This window comes from Trachinotus anak, unplaced genomic scaffold, assembly GCF_046630095.1.
Source record: "Trachinotus anak isolate AG129_WGS33_773 ecotype Australia unplaced genomic scaffold, CSIRO_AGI_Tana_v1 ptg000015l, whole genome shotgun sequence".
Lineage (NCBI taxonomy): Eukaryota > Metazoa > Chordata > Actinopteri > Carangiformes > Carangidae > Trachinotus > Trachinotus anak.
This window is the reverse complement of record NW_027273866.1, coordinates 6,130,011-6,150,965: the sequence shown is the minus strand read 5'-3', so window position 1 is coordinate 6,150,965 and position 20,955 is coordinate 6,130,011. Positions and strand designations below refer to the sequence as shown.

Genomic DNA, 20,955 nt, shown 5'->3' with positions numbered 1-20,955 from the left:
TTCACACACGGCTGCAACTAATGACTATTATCATTATCAGTTCACGTTTAGGTTATTTTCTTGATTAACCGATCAGTCATTTAGTCTATAAAATATTAAAAAAAACGTGTGAAAGCGCGTCCATGTCTGCTGCAAACAAGCAATGGGATTTTCAGTTTAAAACGATTTAAACCAGAGGAAAACAGAAAATGTCAGATTTGAGAAGCTGAATTAGTATTTGCTCTTCACAGATAATTAAACATTTTATTGTTTATCAATGTAGTTGATGAATAATTTTCAGTTAATTGAATAATCAAAAGGTATTTCTGCTCTATTTTTGTATCCTTATATGTTGTTTTTTTAAAGTCATTTTATTCTCTTTTACTTTCCTTTTAATGTGTTTTTCACATTGTCATTCAAATGCATTTGTTCACCTTATGTAAAGCACTTTGAGTTATTCCTGTTTTTGAAAGGTGCTATGGTCGCATAATGATTAGGTAAGGACCTTCCATTCATCCCTCTATCTTTTGATACATTTTTGTGAAATTTTACACTCAGTATAATAGAAAGGATTTTGAAATCTTTTTAATTTTCTAACTTTTTACATCAGTATATTAAAAATATTGTATATGCGCACAATTATTAACACTTATTAACCTCAGTCACTGTCTACTTACAGATTAATAAAGAGACTCCTTTTGGATGAATGCGTTCAGTTACAGTGGTATCTTTATCTTTAGTGGTATCTTTAGCTTATTTGCCTGTGACACCCTGTTTGCAGTGACAACTTGCTGCATGTCACTATTTGCACCACAACCCTTTAAGAAATTGATGAGTGCCTTGACAACAAGACACCCAGGGGTAGGAGGTGGCGGGGAGTGAGTCAGGAGTGTGTGTGTGCATGTACACATGTCTGCGTGACAGTCACATCTGCCCTCGTAAATGTAAAAGGAGCGGGAATACAGGCTCACTGCAAAATGCTGCAAAATACAAAAGAAACTGTAAGGACCAGAAAAAGTGGCACGATAAGGCATTTTAAATAATTATGTGTTATTTGCTTTGGTACATCATTATAAGTAGTCTTTTATTGTGGATGATGATAAATAAGAAATTCCCAAGCAGAGGATAACAAAACAAACTTTAACTTGTGCACTAGGGGACAGACTAGGCAGGATTTCCTCTAATCTGTGTCACTGCAACAGCCAGCCACCATGTTGCACCCTTCAACATGCACGTAGAGAGGCTGTTACGTAATCTTCTATAGTCCGTGGGGGAGTCTCCATATAAATACACACATGCAACCATGCAAACACAAACATACATACACTAAAACACACACATCTGACAATCGTCTACAGGGAGGTGGACCTAATAGGGTCCGTGTATCTATTCACTTACACCACCACAGGGGTTGTCTTTGTCCTCATGTTTGTTCCTTGTAAATCCACACAACCAGACAGTGATTACATTTTGGTTTTTAACAGCAGCCTTGCAGCAACAATAGAGTTGTATCACATAATTAAGTATAGCATATTGAGATTTCCACACTTTATTTGAGGAAAGCAACCCCCCACCCCTCCCTCCACCCCGCCAACCCCCCCACCCCCCCTCTCCCCCAATTAGTGATGGCAAGGCAAGCTTTACCATGCGCACACATATATACACACACACTCACACACACACACACACTAACATGTCCTTTGCATTGTTGACATATGAGAGTGAGTTCACCTTAGTGTAGTTTCTGTTATTAATAGCTTTCTACAGTCCAGCTTTTTCACTGATTCCTCACGTCACTTAGCTCCATGCCCTTCAACCAATCAGCTGTTGGCCCCTGCAGAGCATGCTCAGTGAGACTCCCGTCGACGATGTTGTCATTTGGTCCATGTCCTCTCCTCTCCTCTCCTCTCCTCTCCTCTTTTTATGAGAACCTTACACTAATTTTTTGCTAACCCACAACATGCCTCACCTTATTGGTGCTACCTTGAGCCTTTTTATAAAATCGGTGTAATATTATCATTATCATCACCGTCCCTGCTTCACATTAAATCAGCTCTTTTCCTGTGACACCAGCCTGTCTTATACAGTGTAGATACAGGTAGCTAAAATTAATTGTAGTGTATTGTAATCTTTTTGTCATCACTTATCTTTTTATTATCACTGTATGCAAGATTTAAGCAGTAGATGTGAAGTGTGTGGTAGATACTTTTTTTTCCCTTTCTGTCATTACGGTCACTTTGTAAAATATTTGTTAACAGTTTTCATCTACTTGATCTTAATTGTGACAGGTTTTCCATACATGTGTTTTAGTGCTGCAGTTTGCTGTACCACCCAGGCACACTTACTCCTGTAATTCTTAACTGTGAAGGAGAGGCCCACAGACCCACTGTTATTAGAACATTAATATCACCCACTTAATTTTTTCAATGTTCTAAAAATGTCTTCTCAGCATGCCATGTGACATTCAGCAGTAAAGCGACAGCAAAGACTGAATTTACACTTTGTGTTTTTCGGATTTAATGGCTTCCTCTGAGCTAATCAACAAACAGCAAAACTAAACAAATTAATAATCCATTTTTGAAACAAACCGGTCCTGACAGTACAGAAGTCAAAATACACCTCATGACATAAGGATAAATTTAATCAACAGGTATAAAATCAATTAAATCGAAGTGTAGGTAAGAAGCAAATTACACTGAAATTATAGTTGAACTAGCACACTGTTTTATTTCTGCACATTTTGTCATTTCACTCCACATTACAACCAGACAAACACAGCGGCCTCGCTAATCTGGTTTTGTGTAATCTCATAATCTGGCCCTGACCGCTGCACTCACATTCCCACATTGTGCTCCACCTGTCAATTAACTAGAGGAGGGGGGATTGTGCCTTGTAACCAGCTTGTGGCCCTTTCTCTCAATGTTGTTGTGTGAAACCTCACAGGATGAGTTCGAATAGGTGACTCTAAATTCTCTTGTAGAAGCAATTGCGAGTGTGAATGGTTGTTTTGCGTTTTTAGCGACTTGCTCACCCAATGTGAGCAGGGATAGATCAATCAGAAAAAAAGGAGCGGGTTTAGATTACAGATGGGTGCATACATGTTAAAGTGTGAAGGTGGTATGATCAAATACTAAATACGGTAGCTTTAATCCTGTCATGAGCTATAGTGTTGTTGGACAAGTGCAAGTTAAAAAATAATAAAGAGTTTTGCTCTTAAGACCAAGTATTTCTTTATCAAATGGTCATATGGTCAAGTAGTCATCAATCTGAACCAAGGTGTTCGATGGAGGATGAATTAATCACATTACATTGTTGTCTCTACAGCAGTGCTGCTAAAATGAAACCAATTCAAGTGTCTGAGGAACAGGATCAGCATTTACTTTATGACATTAAGCAGATTGCCTGAGCACATCTGCTGCTCATCATTTTGCAGAGGATGTAATTCATCTCTCTGAATCAGTAATGAAGAGGCTGTGAAATATGTTGAGCAGTAGAAAATGTGACTCAGTGTTTGCTAATATGAACTCAGATCCTAATCCTGGGTTGTTGTCATCACCCATCAGGTTGAGCAGGAAATGCTTTCTACGCTACAGGTTTGAATCACAAAGTCCACAGTATTTTCTGGCCCATCTGGTCTTTCTTTTTCTGTACCCAGAATTACACACCTTTACTGTGCAATTAAATCTCCATCCATCTTCTCCCATCACTGGGTCCATCATTCCCCTCACCTGTCACAACTATGACTGAATCATCTTGTAACTGAACTGTTTGATTAGCCTGAAAATAGCACCTCAGACGTTACCATGTAACACCAGGTGTGGTACTCTGCAGTATGTAAAAGAAAACAAACATATAAAGTAAATATAACATAAACTACAAAATATAATGAAAATTTAGATGAAGAGATTGAATGAAACATGCAGTTCACATGGAAATACACATGCTTCACATGCCTATTGTGTACATTTACCTACACACTGAAAGTATTACTTGCTCTAGCTCTTGGTCTTAACATCTTTGCAAGTTAACAATTTCTCTTTGTTTTCAAAGTAACAAAACTAACAAAGAAGTAACAAAGAAGTTAAAAAACTTCTCTTTTGTTCAAATAAACCTCTGTTTTCTGTACCTTTTTAAATTAGTGAACACTTGAAATCTCACTCTACTGCACACAGCATTAAAAAAAATAAAAATCTTAATATTTTGAGTATTTGAAGAATATAATTTGGTTCCTCAGTAAATCCCCTTTGGCAACACCTGTTAAGTGATCTGCCTTCAGGTTTAAACCATATCATGTGTACTGAAGGACAGACCGAAACAGATGGACTGGCCTCCTCACACTCTGATGAAAGAGCATTTAGGGCTAGGTGATATAGCTGTTGATATTTTCTGAAAGGTCAGAGGAATTAATGGTTGTTATTTAACCCTTTGCTTTTGTTTCCATAAGCTCTATGAAGTACACTCGCATTTCACCTCGGAGAAACGGGCTGAGGTTTAACAGAAATAATACTTCAAGAAGGAGGCTTAATTTCAAATTTTTCCTCGCTGCTCTATCTGTTATTGTCACTTGCTCTTCCAGTTGCGATTGTGAGGGTGTTTTAATTATAAAAGATATGTGTAATGACAAACAAAACGCAAGTAAAGAAGATGGAACAGTGGCTGCAAAATGAATAAAAATAAATAAATATATGTATATATTTTTTTAGATCAAATAACCATTTTCTTTTCCATTTAAAATGTTTGAACACACATTTTTTAACCTGTACTTTATCTTTTATATCTTCTGCATGATATGTCAAAATGAAAGATGACAGTCAAAATGTTTTAAAATAGTGTATATAATCTCAAACATATAAAAATATATAAAATTTATAAATAAATAAATATTAAAGTATACCTTAAATATATCAACAGTATAGCATATGATCTTGTTGTTGTTATTGTTCTTCCTCTGCTCCTCCTCCTTCTCCCTTTGACCTACTTTCTATCACCATTTACAAATCAAAACGCCGGTCAGCCCACTTCTTCTTTCAGGACAGCTTTTATTCTGTCCATTTTCCAGAGCAGTTGTTCCACAGAGCTGAAATTGAAATTGTAATGACCCAGCCTCCCATCATCTGTGGTCGTGAGGATGAATAGATATTGTTAAGATTGTCTGTTTGACAAACTGCCTCCATCTCTCCTTCCATTATTACGAATTGAGGACAGGGAGAAAAGAAAGAATCAAGCACATTATATATGATTATGTGTCTCTTGTTGAAGACTTTCATTCGGTCTGTGCAGGTCTGTTTACCTATAAAGGAACACTTGTGAATCTCAAAGTGTCACAGAGGGCGTGTGTGTGTGTGTGTGTGTGTGTGTGTGTGTGTGTGTGTGTGTGTGTGTGTGTGTGTGTGTGTGTGTGTGTGTGTGTGTGTGTGTGTGTGTGTGTGTGTGTGTGTGTGTGTGTGTATGCACTTTCCAGCCCTATGCAGCAGGGTGCTGGCTTTCAGTCTGATGCATTACCGCCTAAAACAGGAAATGGCTCATTATTGATGACCTACAGTACTTACTGTGTATGTGTGTTACTCTTCCTGACAGGTGCTGGAGAAATTCATGTCTCGTCTGGTCCAGAACCGGGTGATGGCACACAAGGACCTGAGGACTCTCACCAAGTACCAGCTCATCCTTGCCAGGGACCAGTTCCGCAAAAACCCACCGCCATACATCAAGGCACGGACTCTGCTCTGCTAATCATTGGTTGCTACTTTGTGCTATGCTATGTGCTATACAGCAGTATAGGTAGTTCAATAATGTAAATGTAGAACATAAAAAAACGTTTGATTTTGATAGACACAAGAGACCTGCTCCTGAAGATAAGGTAATGTTATGAAGATAGAAGTATGGCATCTGTTCAATTCAGGAAGTATTTGGTCATTAACTTTGTTAGTGTTAGCTTGCCAGCTGAGATGTGTATAAATATTTATATGATGTATAATATGAATATAACCCCTCTAGACTACTGGATTTGTCTTCAGAGAAATGTCTGTTAGCTGAATTGAAATTGACAGATTTTCTGTCTAAGTTTAGATTTTCCAAATAAGATTGACTTCATAAGAAAGCATTGTGTTTGTATTTAGTGGAAATACATCAGATGATATTATAATTTTATTGTATCACATCCTACTTGCAAATGGAACTCATGCCTTAATGTATTTTTATATACAGCAGAAGCAGGACAGAGGATGTTATTCTAACATTTGATACGCATAAAGTTCCTAATCTGAATATTTTATTTATTCACACCTTTGAAATAAATTTACATTTACATTTACCCATTTTTGACACTTTTATGCAAAGCGACTTACAAGTGAAGGACAATAGTAAAGCTTCAGTGCAGTGGGAAACCTTCATGTAAGTATTAGGTACTACATCTATATTATATTCAGTAAGTGCTGGGAAATTGTATAAGGTAGTGCGTCAAAAGTGCATAGTAAGTACTACCATTGGCCTCACAATGATCTCATAGACTCACATAACCTCACATAACCTCCTGCTCTCTACAGGGTCCACAGCAGGGAATGCTTGAGGGCGACTTTGCCCTTTGCATCAGTTTGTACCATGGCTACGAGCTGCTGATGCAGATGGGGCTCCGATCACTCTTTTTTTACATCCAGGGAATCATGGATGGATCAAGAGGTCAGACACCTTACCTCTGGGCTTATTTCTTAAACTTTGAATCTTTCATATGCCAGGTTTTTCTTCCTTGCCACTGGTTGTATGCGTACTTAATAATACTGTTCAGTTGTCTCTCCATGTGCTCTTTGCTTCAGAGATGTCCAGGGCGAGGAATGAGCTACAGAGGACTCCCACTTTCATGGACCTCTACCATGAGATGGAGGCAATGTTTGTGAAGCCGTCTGCTGGTACCTGAGCACTTACTCACACCATATCAGTCAAATTTCTGACCCTTTATTATTAGATGAGGCATTTTGATGGCAACTTCTTAATTTGGTTTGTGCAGCAATCTGGATTCCATTTCTCCTCAATTTAGACACAAAATGCCTCAATTTACCAAGTGCTTTAAAGTGTAGGTCGGAGTACACTGCATCTGTGTGACTAACGTCCTCTGTGATTAATATTTGAAGGTCCAGATGAGCCATTCATTTACAGTCACCCCAAGCTGGAGAAACTGGAGGGGGTGGTGCTGCAGCACTTCGCACTGTGGGCTGAGAGCTCAGCAGACAATACTGGTGATTTACTTATTATAGCACTGCAGTGCTGTGACTCATATGTGGAATGATTCTGACTTAAAGCTGAATCAATAATTCTCTTTATGTTCTAACTACAGCAAAGAAAAAGCAAATAGCATTGCGATTTAGTGGATTAGATATGTTCTTCTGCTTACATTAAAGATGCAACGGAGTATTATCTTGTGGCTCCTCTATAATTCCTGGTAACTATATAATACCACAGTGTCCATACAGTACTTCAAATCCTCAGTTATCTTGTCCAGAGTCCTTCTGAGTTAGCAAAAGCAGTAAAAAGATCCACAATATAGGATTTTTTGTAAATAGTTCAGTCTGTAGAAATTCATATCCTGATCCTAAACTTGGGAGCAAATACCAAAATAAATTTTGATCCTCCATTTGGAGAGGATCACAGAACACAGCATTCCAGCATCTGAATCAAATGGGCGTACTGTATGTTCAAGTGCCATAAGAAATTGGCTCATGGTTACTGAGGCAATTTGTAATCAGTCTTTTTTTTATTATTATTTATTTATTTATTTTTTAAACCTCTCTCATTAATGTCCAGGTTCAGGACCTCAGGAAGTAAACACACGCGTGATGATCTTTTCATCGTTCCGTGAAAGTGTACAGGAGATCGCAGCCATGTTGAACCGCCATGCTCCGCTGATCAGGGTCATGACCTTTATGGGCCAAGCCTCAGCTGGGAAGGGGGTCAAAGGCTTCACCCAAAAGGAGCAGCTGGAGGTAGAGACTACCTGCATTGTCCTCTGTTTTAAATCAAGGGCAGATTTTTTAGTAATTTTCAAATACTATAGTGTTGAAATTTATATGTTTACCAGTCTACTGCTCACCCTTCATCTCTTTTTCACTGTCTTGGGGATAAGATCAATTTTTGAGTTTGACAGGTCTCATTTAAGTCTGGTAGTGTGGTACTATATAAATGTACCGAAAAAGAAAAAAAGATGTCTGCCTGCTGGTACATTGACTCTGTCTGTGCCATTTCCTCTGAGTAAATAATGCAGGAAAGGCACTTGCATGCAGATTGTAAATAGCTTTGTTTTTGTTGTCACTTGTGTTTTAGGTGGTGCACAGGTTCCGTCAGGGAGGCTTCAACACACTGGTGTCCACCTGTGTGGGGGAAGAGGGGCTGGATATTGGAGAGGTAGACCTCATTGTTTGCTTTGATGCACAGAAGAACCCTATCCGCCTCGTGCAGCGAATGGGACGTACTGGACGTAAGCGGCAGGGACGCATTGTTGTCATCCTGGCTGAGGGACGTGAGGAGAGAGTGAGTGTTTCCTTGTGACTTGCATCAATAAAAGCAAGACAAAGTGAGCCTCAAATTAAAAGTTTGGTGCACTGTTCATTTCCTTATTCTGTTTCCCTCAGACCTACAACCAGAGCCAGAGCAACAAGCGCAGTGTGTACAAGTCCATCATTGGCATCAAAAGTGGGTTCCACATGTATCCCAACAGTCCCCGCATGCTGCCCGAGGGGGTGAACCCCACCCTGCATAAAATGCACATTACCTGTGGCCAGTTCGACCACCGGGAGAGCAGCAGGCGGTCTGTCAGGGGTCGACGGTCCCACTCTGAGGGACGGGCCTCACTCATCCACCCTCAAAACCTGAGTAAGGGGCTAGGCAGTTTTGTTTTGGTTATTTGAAATGGAGATGAAGAAAAGAAACTGGATATGGGTTTCTCAGTTTCTGTGTGTCTAATGTGCTAGTTTGGCAGGGCAGTTCAACGTCAGACGGGTTTCTGAGCAGTACAGAATATTCCCTGTGGGCGTCCACCATGAGGCTGGAGGAAGATGAAGCTCATCCAACCTTGAAGCAGTCACACTTCATGTCCATACCCACTGATCTACCACCTCAGGTATTCTGTCTGCCTTTATTTATGATGATGTTGATTTTCTTTTGTTGGAGGTCTGAAAAGTACGGAGGACAACGTACATGAAGAAAAGCTGCTCATTTTAATACGCATCCATGCAATGAAAACCTTCACACTAACTGTTCTTTCTTTTTTGTGATTAAACCTCTTTATTGCTTTTTTCAGTTTGCGAACATATAATAAACACAAGATTCACACATATAAATTATAAGGTAATTAAAAAAATAATAATAGTAGTGATAAGATAAAATAAGAACACAACATGCACATTCCTCAGTGTATGATACAGCCTGTTAGACATCCACATTACACTTCATGTTCGTCCATAGACACTTGTATGATACATAGGGACGGGATACGGAAATATCAGTTGTCTTGGCGATCATCTCTACCTATTGCACCCAAATATGGGCTTTTTTGTTAAAGAATATTTCAAACTGAAACAATAAAATTAATTTTTTGTCCTCACTATACTGTCTTCAGTATTGCTACAATGACTTTAGAAAAACACACAACACATAAGGGGCTGTTTTGCCTAGATTTGAATTTACAGCTTGTTGCCATCCTGGCAGTCACTGGCTAATACTCCTGTTTGTCAGGCAACATGCTCTCTAGCATACCTCACCTTAGACTGTAGTATCTTTTGATTCAATACATGTTGTCAGATTCAAATTCAAAAAGAAACACAGTGGACGTAGTGAAACTGCCAACTGACACCATAACTTTTGAGGAAAAAAAAAACAACAAAAAACTGACTGAACATGTAAATATTTGAATGAATTTCAATGGATTTGAATTTGTTTGCACTCTTCCTACACTGCATACTGAGGAAATTCTCCACTAGTTCCAGTTTACAGCCATGCATTGAGTTGGCCATTGAATTTGCCATGATCTCAGTTAGCAAAATCTCCTGCCCAAGGTTGGAAAATTTGCATGTGGAAAAGTCAGGAGAAGTGTAATATGTGTCCTGCTGTATTCCTGCCTGTTGGCCATTCATTATTGGCGTGAATATAATGCTACTATTTTACTTAAAACCATATATTTTATGACATTTGATTTTCCAACAGAAGGAAGTTTCCGAAATAAGGCCCCCATCCAGAGAGCTGTCTTTGTGGGAATGGAGACACTGGCAGCACAAAGTGCTTCCTACCCATGTTGTTGATCATTCGCTCCGCTGCCACCACTTCATTAAGGTGATGGAGCTCATAGACGGCATGAGAGAGGAAAATGAGGTGAGAAGAGGAGCAGTTTGCTAATCTATGATCACATTGTTTTGATATCGTGAACATCAAGGCAGACGCTAATGTCGTGCTGCTGCGTGGCATGAAGGAAAAAAAAACAAAATTTGAGCCTTGAATGTGTCAACTGGTTAATAAGTTAACCAGATGACCGTGTGGCCACTAATTAAAAGTATACATCACTTAATCAAAGTTTTCTGGGGTTTGGCAAATAAAATGGCTTGAAACACCTTGAATAAATCCTGGTTAGTTTCATAAAAGAAAAAAAGTAGTCTTTGTTCATGCAAAGGAAAAAACAAACTTTATGAACTCACCAGACTGAAAGGAGTCAGCTGAGGTGCATGTGAAAATACAATTGTCATTTGTGTTAAATTATTACAATCGTCGTTTAGATTTCGAAGGCAAATTCCTGGCATGATAAACAGGCTCCATGGCATGACTGTGGTTTTCGTCGGTATTCACCAGGGTGTTTTCAGGCCGCTCCTCCTCCTGTCGTCTTTCTTCTAAATTAGATTTAACAAAAAAGAAAAGATAACTTTTTCCCAGTCTATATCATTTTCTAGTCACCTGTATTCAAATTTGTGATCAACATTCATAACATTTTTTTCTGGAGAAGTTCACTTGTTTTTCTGCCTCAGTAAACAAAGCTGCTAAAAGAGAAAGTTTGGATGTTTTTCAGCTCATAATTCATCTGCTTTTGCTGTATGCTGACATAATAGCAGCTTGGTTCATGGTCTTAGCTGCTAGTCAATAGCAGTCTTGTTTTTCTGGTAGCTTGAATGGATCAATTATATCAGAGAGGTCATCAACTAGTCACGTAACAGTTGTTATCATGTTGAATCTACAGACCGTCTTCAACAGGGATGACTTTTAAAAAAAAAAAAAAAAAAAAAAAGCAAATACAGCAGGCTCATACAACTGTGTGGTTATAATGTGGTTTAATAATCAGTATCAGACAAGTAATTTAACCACAAGACTCTTCTATTACTCTCTTCCTGACCTTGTTTACCTTTAGCCAGTCCCTCATCATTGCACACCGTATCTCCTCAAATATCAGTTTAAAGAAAGTTCCAGGCTTCTTTGTCCCACCATCTGCTGTTGCACAAGATTGTGCCATCGATAAGACCCCTGAATTTATTCAAATCCTTGAAATTGGGTCAGAGATTATGGTAAAACTGACTATTGGCTGAACTAACAAATGGGTTCTTATTACATTTTTTTCTACCGTGGGTCTTGACTATACAAGGAAAGGGGAGAATTAGCCCACCTGTAAAAACAAAACAAGTTTACATGGCGAGATGGCAACTAATGCCTCACATGCCTCCATGGATGAATTCAGGTCATGAAAACACCAGTGAACAAAACAGAAGTTATATTCAAACATTAGATTTTACATGAAAAAACAACAGTTTCCAAAAGTAAAAAAACAATACGCTGCAGAACACATAAGTGCATAAACCCGAGTTATTAAGCAGTGCTTGTTTAATGGCAGCAAGATACTGTGAATACTGAATAGTTCTGCTTTGTCTTTGCTATTTGGCTAGATTTGCTTCAACATAAATGATGCAGTGTAACCTGGCAGTTTTTCTTCAGGGCATTCAAATAATTCTCAGCAGGTGGAGTTGCACGTTAGCTTTATTTTATATATTATTTTATATTATCCCATAACCGCCACCTCGACACAATCTTCTAATCTTGTAACCTTAGTAAAAGGAAATGTGTAAACATTTTCAAGTTCAATAAACTCAATGAATTTGGAGTCAGATTTTTCCCTGTAAAAGTTTGCTGTAGTGTGAGGAAAAGGGCTGAAAAATATTCGAATCTTGCAATGCTGAGAAATCTTGGTAAAGCTTTACTTTACAGATCCGTTTTTTCCTAAAACTTTCTTGAAAGATTCCTGGAAATAACCATGTTGTATTAATACAATTAGTTGTGTTTATTGCTGACTTCCAGATTAATTTCCATAAAAGAAATTGTCCTGACTTGACTTGCTGTCCTCTCTATAAAAAAACCACATGGTCATGTGAAAATTTTTGGATTATTTGGAAGTTAATTGGAATGTTTTTGTTTTTTTTCTTTTTAATTTCACCAAACAGACAAACAAATTGGACTAAGAAGAAAACCTTCTTGGAAAAGCTTAATTAGTTTATAATTTATTCAACAGTTCTGGGGAAAACTACTCTGTTATGATTAAACAAGCAAGTCCTTTATTGGTTTGTGTATATGTCAGTTTTTTTTCTTTTTCACAGTCTATATGTTTTTCTCTTTAAATACTGCAGAAGTTCAGACGTCCAAGAAGACAACTCTGCTTACAGATTAACAGATGTTAAATTTGACAAATTGCCAATCCTCTTAAAATATATTACTCATTTTTAAACATGGTTTGGTGAACATCTACTCTCCATTTAGTGCTGATGAAAGCAACTTAGACCCCAGCTCTGTCCTACACTCATCTGTACTCTGTGAGGAATAATGTTAGTCACAACTTACTTGCTTGGCCTGAATTTGCGCGGAGGTCTTCTGACCCCTTGCCCCAGAAATATAAGCGGGGGAACACGAAAAAATAAATAAATGAAGCACCTAAATGAAAATCCAAACTTTATTTTTCTTATAAATCTTGCCCACACATATTCTCCGCCCTTTAATAGCCTTGCCCTCCAGAAGCCATTATCCTCATCTGGGGCCATTTTCTGTCTGGGTGGGTTCAAAACCATGCTGTGTTTTTCATTGTGCTGCCACTTTCTCTTTATGATGAGGAGACACATGGCAGGCAGGCCTCCCCTCCTGTGATTATGTAACGATTCTCTGAACTGTTACATAAAGCCAGGAAGCTAGAAGTAGGTCATGCTGTAATGACCTAGATGTATAGTGTACGGGCTGAAGAGGCGCGAGTGGGAGATCAAAAAACAGATGAAAAAAAAAAAAGAGATTAAAAAAAGACAAATACAAATCTGTTTGAAAAGAATTAAAAAGACACAAAGTTATAGGGTTTGCATTTTCAGATGAGCTGAAATTTACAAGTGAAGTCATATTGTTTGCAGCTAGTAACTGTAGCTGTTTCTGTTGTGTAGCAGCTTCATAGCAACTGTTGCTAAAATGTCTATAATCAGTTTTTAGTTTTCAGTATTTATAGACGATCATCATTTGAATTAGGGCAGCTGGTGTCGGTCCGAGTCAACCAATCTGAGGACAAAGAAACTCAAGGAATTCTTACCCTGTAATGTGGCATGTTTGGAAACAAAGTCATGCAGACTAATTTATACGGATGATGCATTCTTTGTGTGTGTTCATAAGCATCAAATTCTTATGACTGTTGTAGTGCAATGAGATAATCAGGAGAGAGGAGTTTCCACTTTGCTGCGTCCTCCTCATGCAGTCTGAACAACATAAACCCTCTGACCCTCTGACAGTCTCTCTCTCTCTCCCTCTCTTTCTCTCTCTCTCCCTCTCCCTCACTCCTTTTCATCAAGTTTATTTCAGTCTGCCACATCTCTAGATCTAGAGACGTAATCTGGTCATTAATTAATTGTGGGCTAGGGCTTAAGGTTAATCCTGTGTGAATCGAGTTCAGTGCATTATTTTTCAGCAAGACAGGCTATTAAAACTTACTATGAGTTAGATATTTAAATTTTTCTTCCAGGGAGGCACATGACAATAGATTCCCCCCGATGTCCAGTGTGACTAAATCCTTGACTGCCTAAAAGCCTCTGTTCCACTTTTTTTTTTTTTTTACCAGGATTGTGATGCTCAAAGGACGTGGTCTGCGGCCTTGGTGGATAGTAATGACTAAAACTGTGTCTGAGGGATACAGGAGTTTTAAGGATTTGTATAAGATGGATTACCCCAAAAAACCTGTGATTTATTTCTCAGCTGGAGGGTAATACTTTCACAATATTTCACAGCCGCAGTACAGAAACTTCAGTGAGAGCATGTTATGTTAGGAAACCTGCACTTCATGTGTCTTTATGTGATGTGATGATTTGTTGACAGTCTGTGAAAGAAGTACCTGACTTATCAACTCAGCAGTCAGGTGCTTCTTTTACTTTTGACTATCACAGACCCAAAATTTGTGAAGAATGCAGTAACACAAACCTCTAATAAGAACATACACGCTCATGCATGTAGAATAGCCTGTGGAAATGCCAAGACATTTTTTACTTATATAGCAAATCACAACAGACCTCGTCTCAAAGCACTTCTCACATAGAGCAGGTTGAGACCGTGCTCTTTGTTGTTTGGTCTGATCATTCAAACTTCACCTCTCTTCGCTCAGGTCACTGAACTGTGGACTGTGTTGATGCTGATTAACTGCAGGGAGTAATTATCGAATATCTCAGTTGTTAATTAAGGCCAATTTTCTTGACTGAGTTGTCACACAGGTGAAAAGGCGAATGTGTTACTAACAGCATTATAAAGGCTCTGGATCAACTGTCCCAGAAAGAAAATTACAGAGCTCATCCAGCATTAATTTTATTATTTACACCTGCTTTTCCAACTGTGATATTTCAAAATGTCTCTTTTGTCTGTGAAAAAGGGCTATTATTGAATAATATTTATTTTTTCAGTAACTATTAGAAAACCATAAAATGATTAATCATTAAATGGACAAATTAATTCTTTCGTTAGAGACACAATTTGTGATTCCAATGTGAACAAAAGGGCAGCGCCACCATCAAAATTCAGAACCCACGACTGGAAACCAAATCTCAGTGACAGATGCTGAAATACACAAACTAATACTAGACTACAACTAAATCTAAGTTATTGATATTTTATGAAGCTGTTATTAGTCAAATTAGTAACGATCATAAACACAAGTGTAAAAGTGTCCACAGTCTACCGTCCATGAGTCTGAGACCACTGTATATTTTTAATAATGATCAGTCCTGATTTAGAATTTAAACTGCTCAATGTTCTGTGTTAATATTCGTTTTTTACAAACAATTTGAAAAATGTGTAAAATGTAAACGCATATAAAGACAAATCTATATTATTAATAATGAACAGGAAAATACAAAATCCACATTTTTCATCTAGAATCCCAAATTTTCAATTTTATATGTGAGTATGCAAATAATTTATATGGTCAAAAGTATTAATGAATAGTAAAAAAAAAAAAAAAAAAAGATTGGTTAAATGGTTTAGTAAAACACAAACACAGGTGGAAATGGGTATATATTTTTATGCTATGATCAGCTAAGAAAACCACAAAATCCTGATATTTTCTTTTAAAATTCCAACTTTTAAATTTTATATGTGAATGCCAGTAATTTACACGGTCAAAAAATACAAATAGGGAATTAAATGATAACGAAAATTATTTTTGATTGGATCGGTAAAAAGACTTTTCAAGTGTCTTATTCCATTTAATGTTTTTTTTAACTCAGAAACTGATTTTAAAAAAAGTCATACACGCCTACATTTTGAAATCACATTAATACATTTAAGAACATCCACTCTTTTAGTCTCCTTGTACTTATGTAATCACACTTTTTTCTCTTTTTAAAATATAATAGCTGTGATGTGGTTATGTTTTCCATCAGATTTGTTGTAACATGATCCAAAGCCACAGCAGCAAATTAAAAACTCCAGTGATAATATTTGCACATTACTCAGAGACTGTTCAGAAGTGTAAATAGATTATAATCTTCAGGAGAAAGCCTCGCCTTGGAACAGTGTTCAGCCCTTTATGGGAACTGCTGAGAGTTAAAGTGTTAATTACAGCTCTCATGCTTTGGCTGCAGGAGTGTGACACCTGCAAGCTGTTGTTTGCTTCCAGGTTTGTTTGTCTAATTAAATCCTAGGTGTGAAGAAATAAATGTACCAGAGTTGTCTTTATTCTTTTATGTGCTTTTCACAGGAAATATGTGTGTGTTTTAAGTGCTATTTTAGATGGCAAACCTGTCATGTCAGAGTGTAATGTAAGTCATTTATTAATGTAAAGTGGTTGCATAGATTACCTATGTTTTATATAGGTTCTACAGTCTCTATAAAGGCTAAATCTCACTCCCAACATTGACTTAATTACTTGCCTGGCTGAAGAATTCAGACGCTGTTCTCACATGAGCATGTTGGCGGATAAACATATCAGGGACACAATGGCGTGCAGATAAGGTGTGAAAGACGTGAATAAAAAAATGTTAATGACACACAACCTTTGATACTGGCACCATGTCTCAAAGCCGAAACCTGTTGATCAAGATTCAAATTCATTTCATTTCTAAAATGTCCTGTGTGTTGTAATGTTACAAACAAAACTATCTGCTGATGCTAATTCAGCTGCACAATTAATCAAAAGTAAATTCAAAATTAAACGAACAAAGCAAAACAAAAGGAATCAGTAAATCAAATCCTTTTTGACTAGTTTGTAGCCTAGCTAGCAGCTCCGATCAAAAAAAAAAAAAGCAAATACATGGTCACCTTCAGCTGCAAGTCTAGATTTAGGAATTGCATGAGCGCCCTTGTATGGATGTATGTATGTATGTATGTATGGCCTTAGTAGGTCAGAAATATTTAACACCCAAGTGATTAATACAGTTTTGGACTGTATTCTGAAACAGATAGGAGACCACTGAAAGGATGCTAAAACTGGGTTAATGTCATCTCTTCTCTTTGTTCCAGTGAAAAGGCTTGCAACTGCATTTTGGACCAAGTGAAGACAGTTTATCACTTTTTTAGTGAGCACTGAATATAGACAGTTAAATGATCAAGACACCAGGTCAGCGTCAGACAGAAAATGATCCAATTTTGAAGACACTTATATGTTTGAGTAAACTTAGTTGGTATTGAAAAGATTGTCTTAAAAATGACTAAAACAGTTTCACAGTCAGTGCTTCTGCACTATGTTGAACAGGTTGTACAGTGGACAGGTGCTACCATGCAGTGCTTACTACACTTGTTGTGTAAAGACCCAGCAGTGTCTTACCAACCCTGTCTGCACCAAAAGGCTGTGGCCTGTTTTCTGCACTAATACACAGTTTAATAACAGAATACAAGTGGAAACATGTTGATTTTCATGTGAGCTGGAACAAATTTCCTCGTCCTAAAAAGGTCTTTTACGCAGTTTCCCATTTTTAACAACACCAGGGGCCATTTGTTCCCATTTAAACCATTCCCACTCTATTTAGTGTGAAGCTTTATCTAATACAGTGACACAAGGCCTCCTCTCATTCAATTTATTGCCCTCCTCCGAGGAAAAACCGGAATTTTGCTCTCCACGCACACTCACGCCTTTTCTGGCTCTCACTCTACACAAGGCTTCTTTTTCTTTTTCTTTTTTCTCTGTATTCATGGAAACACCTTCCTCCTGCTGCTCACAGGGCACCCTGCCGTCCCATGCAGGGTGCCACTCTCGATGAATCATTTCCAGGTCACATGGTCTGTACATATAAGTGTTGGATGATTACGATGTGTATGCACCTGTGCGTAACATACAATGAGAGAGAGATGGAGGGACGACAACGTTTTTTAATTTTTGGGGCAGATTCATAGTTTTATTGTCCATTAAAACTGTTTTCCTGGGGAACAATATCTAGTTGTGATGACACTTTCCCATATCTGTCTTCGATGTTTCACAAAAACTAATTTGGGGAATGTTACATCAGACGTTTGTATGTGCCACATGTGTGGCTGCCATGTGACATCTCTTCATAGGACACTTCCTGATTATATTACTGTTTGATTGCCGAATTCGCCGCTGTGGATATCACATGTGTTCTAAAACGGGTTGGCAAAGTCCAGAGGTTGATTACAGCTTCCTGACCCTGGTTCTCCTGCTGTGGGATCTTTTCTTATACAACTCTTCTGTGTGTGTGTGTGTTTGCTTGTGTTCAGGGGGAATGCCGTTACGAACAGGAGCTTCTTCCTTATCTCCACAAAGCCGATGCTGTCGGCCACGTGAAGAAGAAACAGAAGAAGCAGAGGAGCACAATGACCTGCTCTAAAACTACCAACAACAAACCCAAACTGTCTTACTTGACGTTGTCTGATGCGGAATGTCTCGACGAAGAAGCAGAGAGGGAAGAAACGGAGAGAACGAGTTTAGTTTCCTCGTTAGCTGTGACAAAACAAAGACCTCCAGCCGAACGTGATACTGAAGCGCCTTATGAAGACTTCACAGACCGCCCAGGAACTGAGGCCATTTGTCCTCTTCCTTCAAGACATGACTGTCCAGAAGCTGACATGGGCGACGACTGTGTCATTATTAACGAGGATGCCATAAATTCAGAGTGTGCACTGACAGAGCCTGTGAATTTGGACAGTATTTCACAGCTGATCACAAAAATTGACGAAGATGAAGATGTGGAACTTGAGGCTATGTTCTACCTTCCTAAATGGGCATCAGCGCCTCCTCCCTCCTATGCTAAACCCCTCCCAGGGAAAGATGAGAGTGTGAAGGCCATCCTGGCCAACGTGGCGGAGCTCCTGTCCCGATCTCCACCGTCACCATCTGCAGGTTTAGAGGCTAACGTGGCTGCTCCGTCACTTCCTCCCTCTCCTCAGCGGCTTCGTCCACCATTTCAGGTCAGCTTTACCCTGGATGTAGATGAAGATGATGATGATAATGATGAAGTGATGTTGAGTGACGCTGACAGTGCACTCGCGAGGGCAGAGTCACACCAGCCTCCAGTGGGTGAAGAGGAGAGTAAAATGGATAATGATTGGCCTCATCAGGAGCAGAAGCCTGTCCACAGAGCAGCCGACAGTCCGACCTGGGATGAGGTTTTTGAGGATGAAGAAGTAAACGATGATCACTGCCTCAGGGAAGACGGCAAGGAGACAGACGACGAAATGTGCAATAACGTCCAGGAGGCACGGACTGGTGAAGAGGATGAAAAGAATAAGGAAAGCTGGGATGATGTGAGGAATAGGGAAGTGCCAGACTTGATGGATGGAGGGGTAAAAGACGACAGGGTCTCGCAGTGCAGCTTTCAAACGGACGAGAGCATGGACCTGTTTGGGGATGACGAAGCCTTCCTGCAGATGTCCATCCCAGACATCCCCACTCCTGGCATCACACCCAGGACATCCCCATGTGCCGGAGACGTTTCTAATAGTACACAAAAGATGACGAACACTGCACAAATGTATGAATCAACAAACCCATGTAGCAGTATGCACACAGCAGCCAGCACACATAGATTAAATACAGTGCGAACAGATGAATTGTCGCACACAACGCTGATAACACATACTCCACATGCCAACCTGACATCCCAGGATGTAAATATTTATAACACTACAAAACATAACACAAACACAATAGCACCCAGTAAAGCTGTAATAGACAGTTCGGTGACAGACAAGGTGTTTACAGCTCATTGCAAATCTCCCACAGTGCAACAAAATGCCGACACCTCCCAAGAATACTTCTCTGTCAACTTTGACCTGGGCTATTCACTGGAGGATTCTGAGGATGAAGCAGAGGTAGAGGCCGCCCCATGTATCCTGACCTCTCCTCAGCCTAAAAAGCGGACTGACTCCCCGCCATCTTTGCCGGCCGTCTCTAACTCGTCCACTCCCTATAACAGCTTCACTAGACAGAGCCCAGTGCGCAGGCCTGCACAGTTCAGTGGATCTAAATTGCCTACAGCACAAATGTTTTCAGAGCGTAGGAAGAGAGAAATGTCTTCTCCTCTGACTTCACCTTTGATGCCTAAAGGTGGGGCACTCCCATCTCCAATCACGTCATTGGGAGCAAGGAGGACGCTCATGCCTGGTCCAGCCGGGCCCCGCACACCGTCATTACTCTCCAGCTTGAAACGGAGACGACAGGTGGGTCGCGCCGTCGAGGCTGAGAGAGGATCCAGTGTGGAAAACAAGTCACATCAGGAACCTGTTTGTGTGTCTGACTCCCCTCCTCATCCAGGTTTGTTTACCCTTCAAAAAAATACGATTCCTAAACTTTATATTTCTTTATATTGGCTCAGTTTATTTTGCCCTGATCCAGTTTGAACCTACTGTCATTTTTCTGTCTCCCCCTTTTTTCTTAGTGGGTTGCCACAGTGATAGTGAAGATGAAGTTGTGGTTCTTAAACGAAGACATCAGAACAAGGTCAACCCCTTGTCATCCCCAGAAGTGGTGAGCAAGGAGCAATGCCTGTTGATATTAGGGCTGCAACTAATGATCATTATTTTATTAATCTGCTGTTTGTTTTTTTCAATTAATAGATTAATCATTTTGTCTGTAAAATGTCTGAAAATTGTCTGGTACCTCACGGAATTTAAAAAAAGTCCCTGTCCAAACAACAGTCCAAAACCTAAAGATTATTATCATAGAGACTAAGAAAACCAGAAAATATTCACATTTGAGGAGCTGAAACTAGTGAATTTTTGCAAGGTCAAGTTTAAAAAAATCATCATTGCTGCAGATTAATCTTCTGTCAACTGACTAAATGTTAAGTGACTAATCGTTGCAGCTCTTTTTGATATATATTTGCTCTTTCTTTTAATTCTCACAGGGATAATGAGGTGCACACAAGACATGCTAACTGAATTCATAATCTTTGTTTAAACATTACAAATAAACAGTAAACAATAATCACGAGGTCACCTCTATGTGCTGGTACAAAAACAGCAGCCAAAACGGGAGATGTGGGACTCACGACGGCTCAGGCT

The 20,955-nt window shown here is 39.1% G+C and overlaps 1 protein-coding gene across 2 annotated transcripts in view; it reads left to right on the top strand.

The window, feature by feature from the left end:
* Positions 1-20,955, top strand: part of fancm (FA complementation group M) — a 41,508-nt gene that overhangs the window by 15,452 nt on the left and 5,101 nt on the right. For both annotated transcript variants that reach the window (XM_071498993.1, XM_071498992.1), the window contains exons 6-16: positions 5,557-5,688; positions 6,522-6,654; positions 6,789-6,881; positions 7,104-7,208; positions 7,774-7,952; positions 8,290-8,496; positions 8,598-8,838; positions 8,937-9,085; positions 10,168-10,332; positions 18,172-20,206; positions 20,331-20,419. In XM_071498993.1, the coding sequence (XP_071355094.1) occupies positions 5,557-5,688; positions 6,522-6,654; positions 6,789-6,881; positions 7,104-7,208; positions 7,774-7,952; positions 8,290-8,496; positions 8,598-8,838; positions 8,937-9,085; positions 10,168-10,332; positions 18,172-20,206; positions 20,331-20,419 (3,528 nt within the window). The remainder of the gene's footprint in view (positions 1-5,556; positions 5,689-6,521; positions 6,655-6,788; positions 6,882-7,103; positions 7,209-7,773; positions 7,953-8,289; positions 8,497-8,597; positions 8,839-8,936; positions 9,086-10,167; positions 10,333-18,171; positions 20,207-20,330; positions 20,420-20,955) is intronic.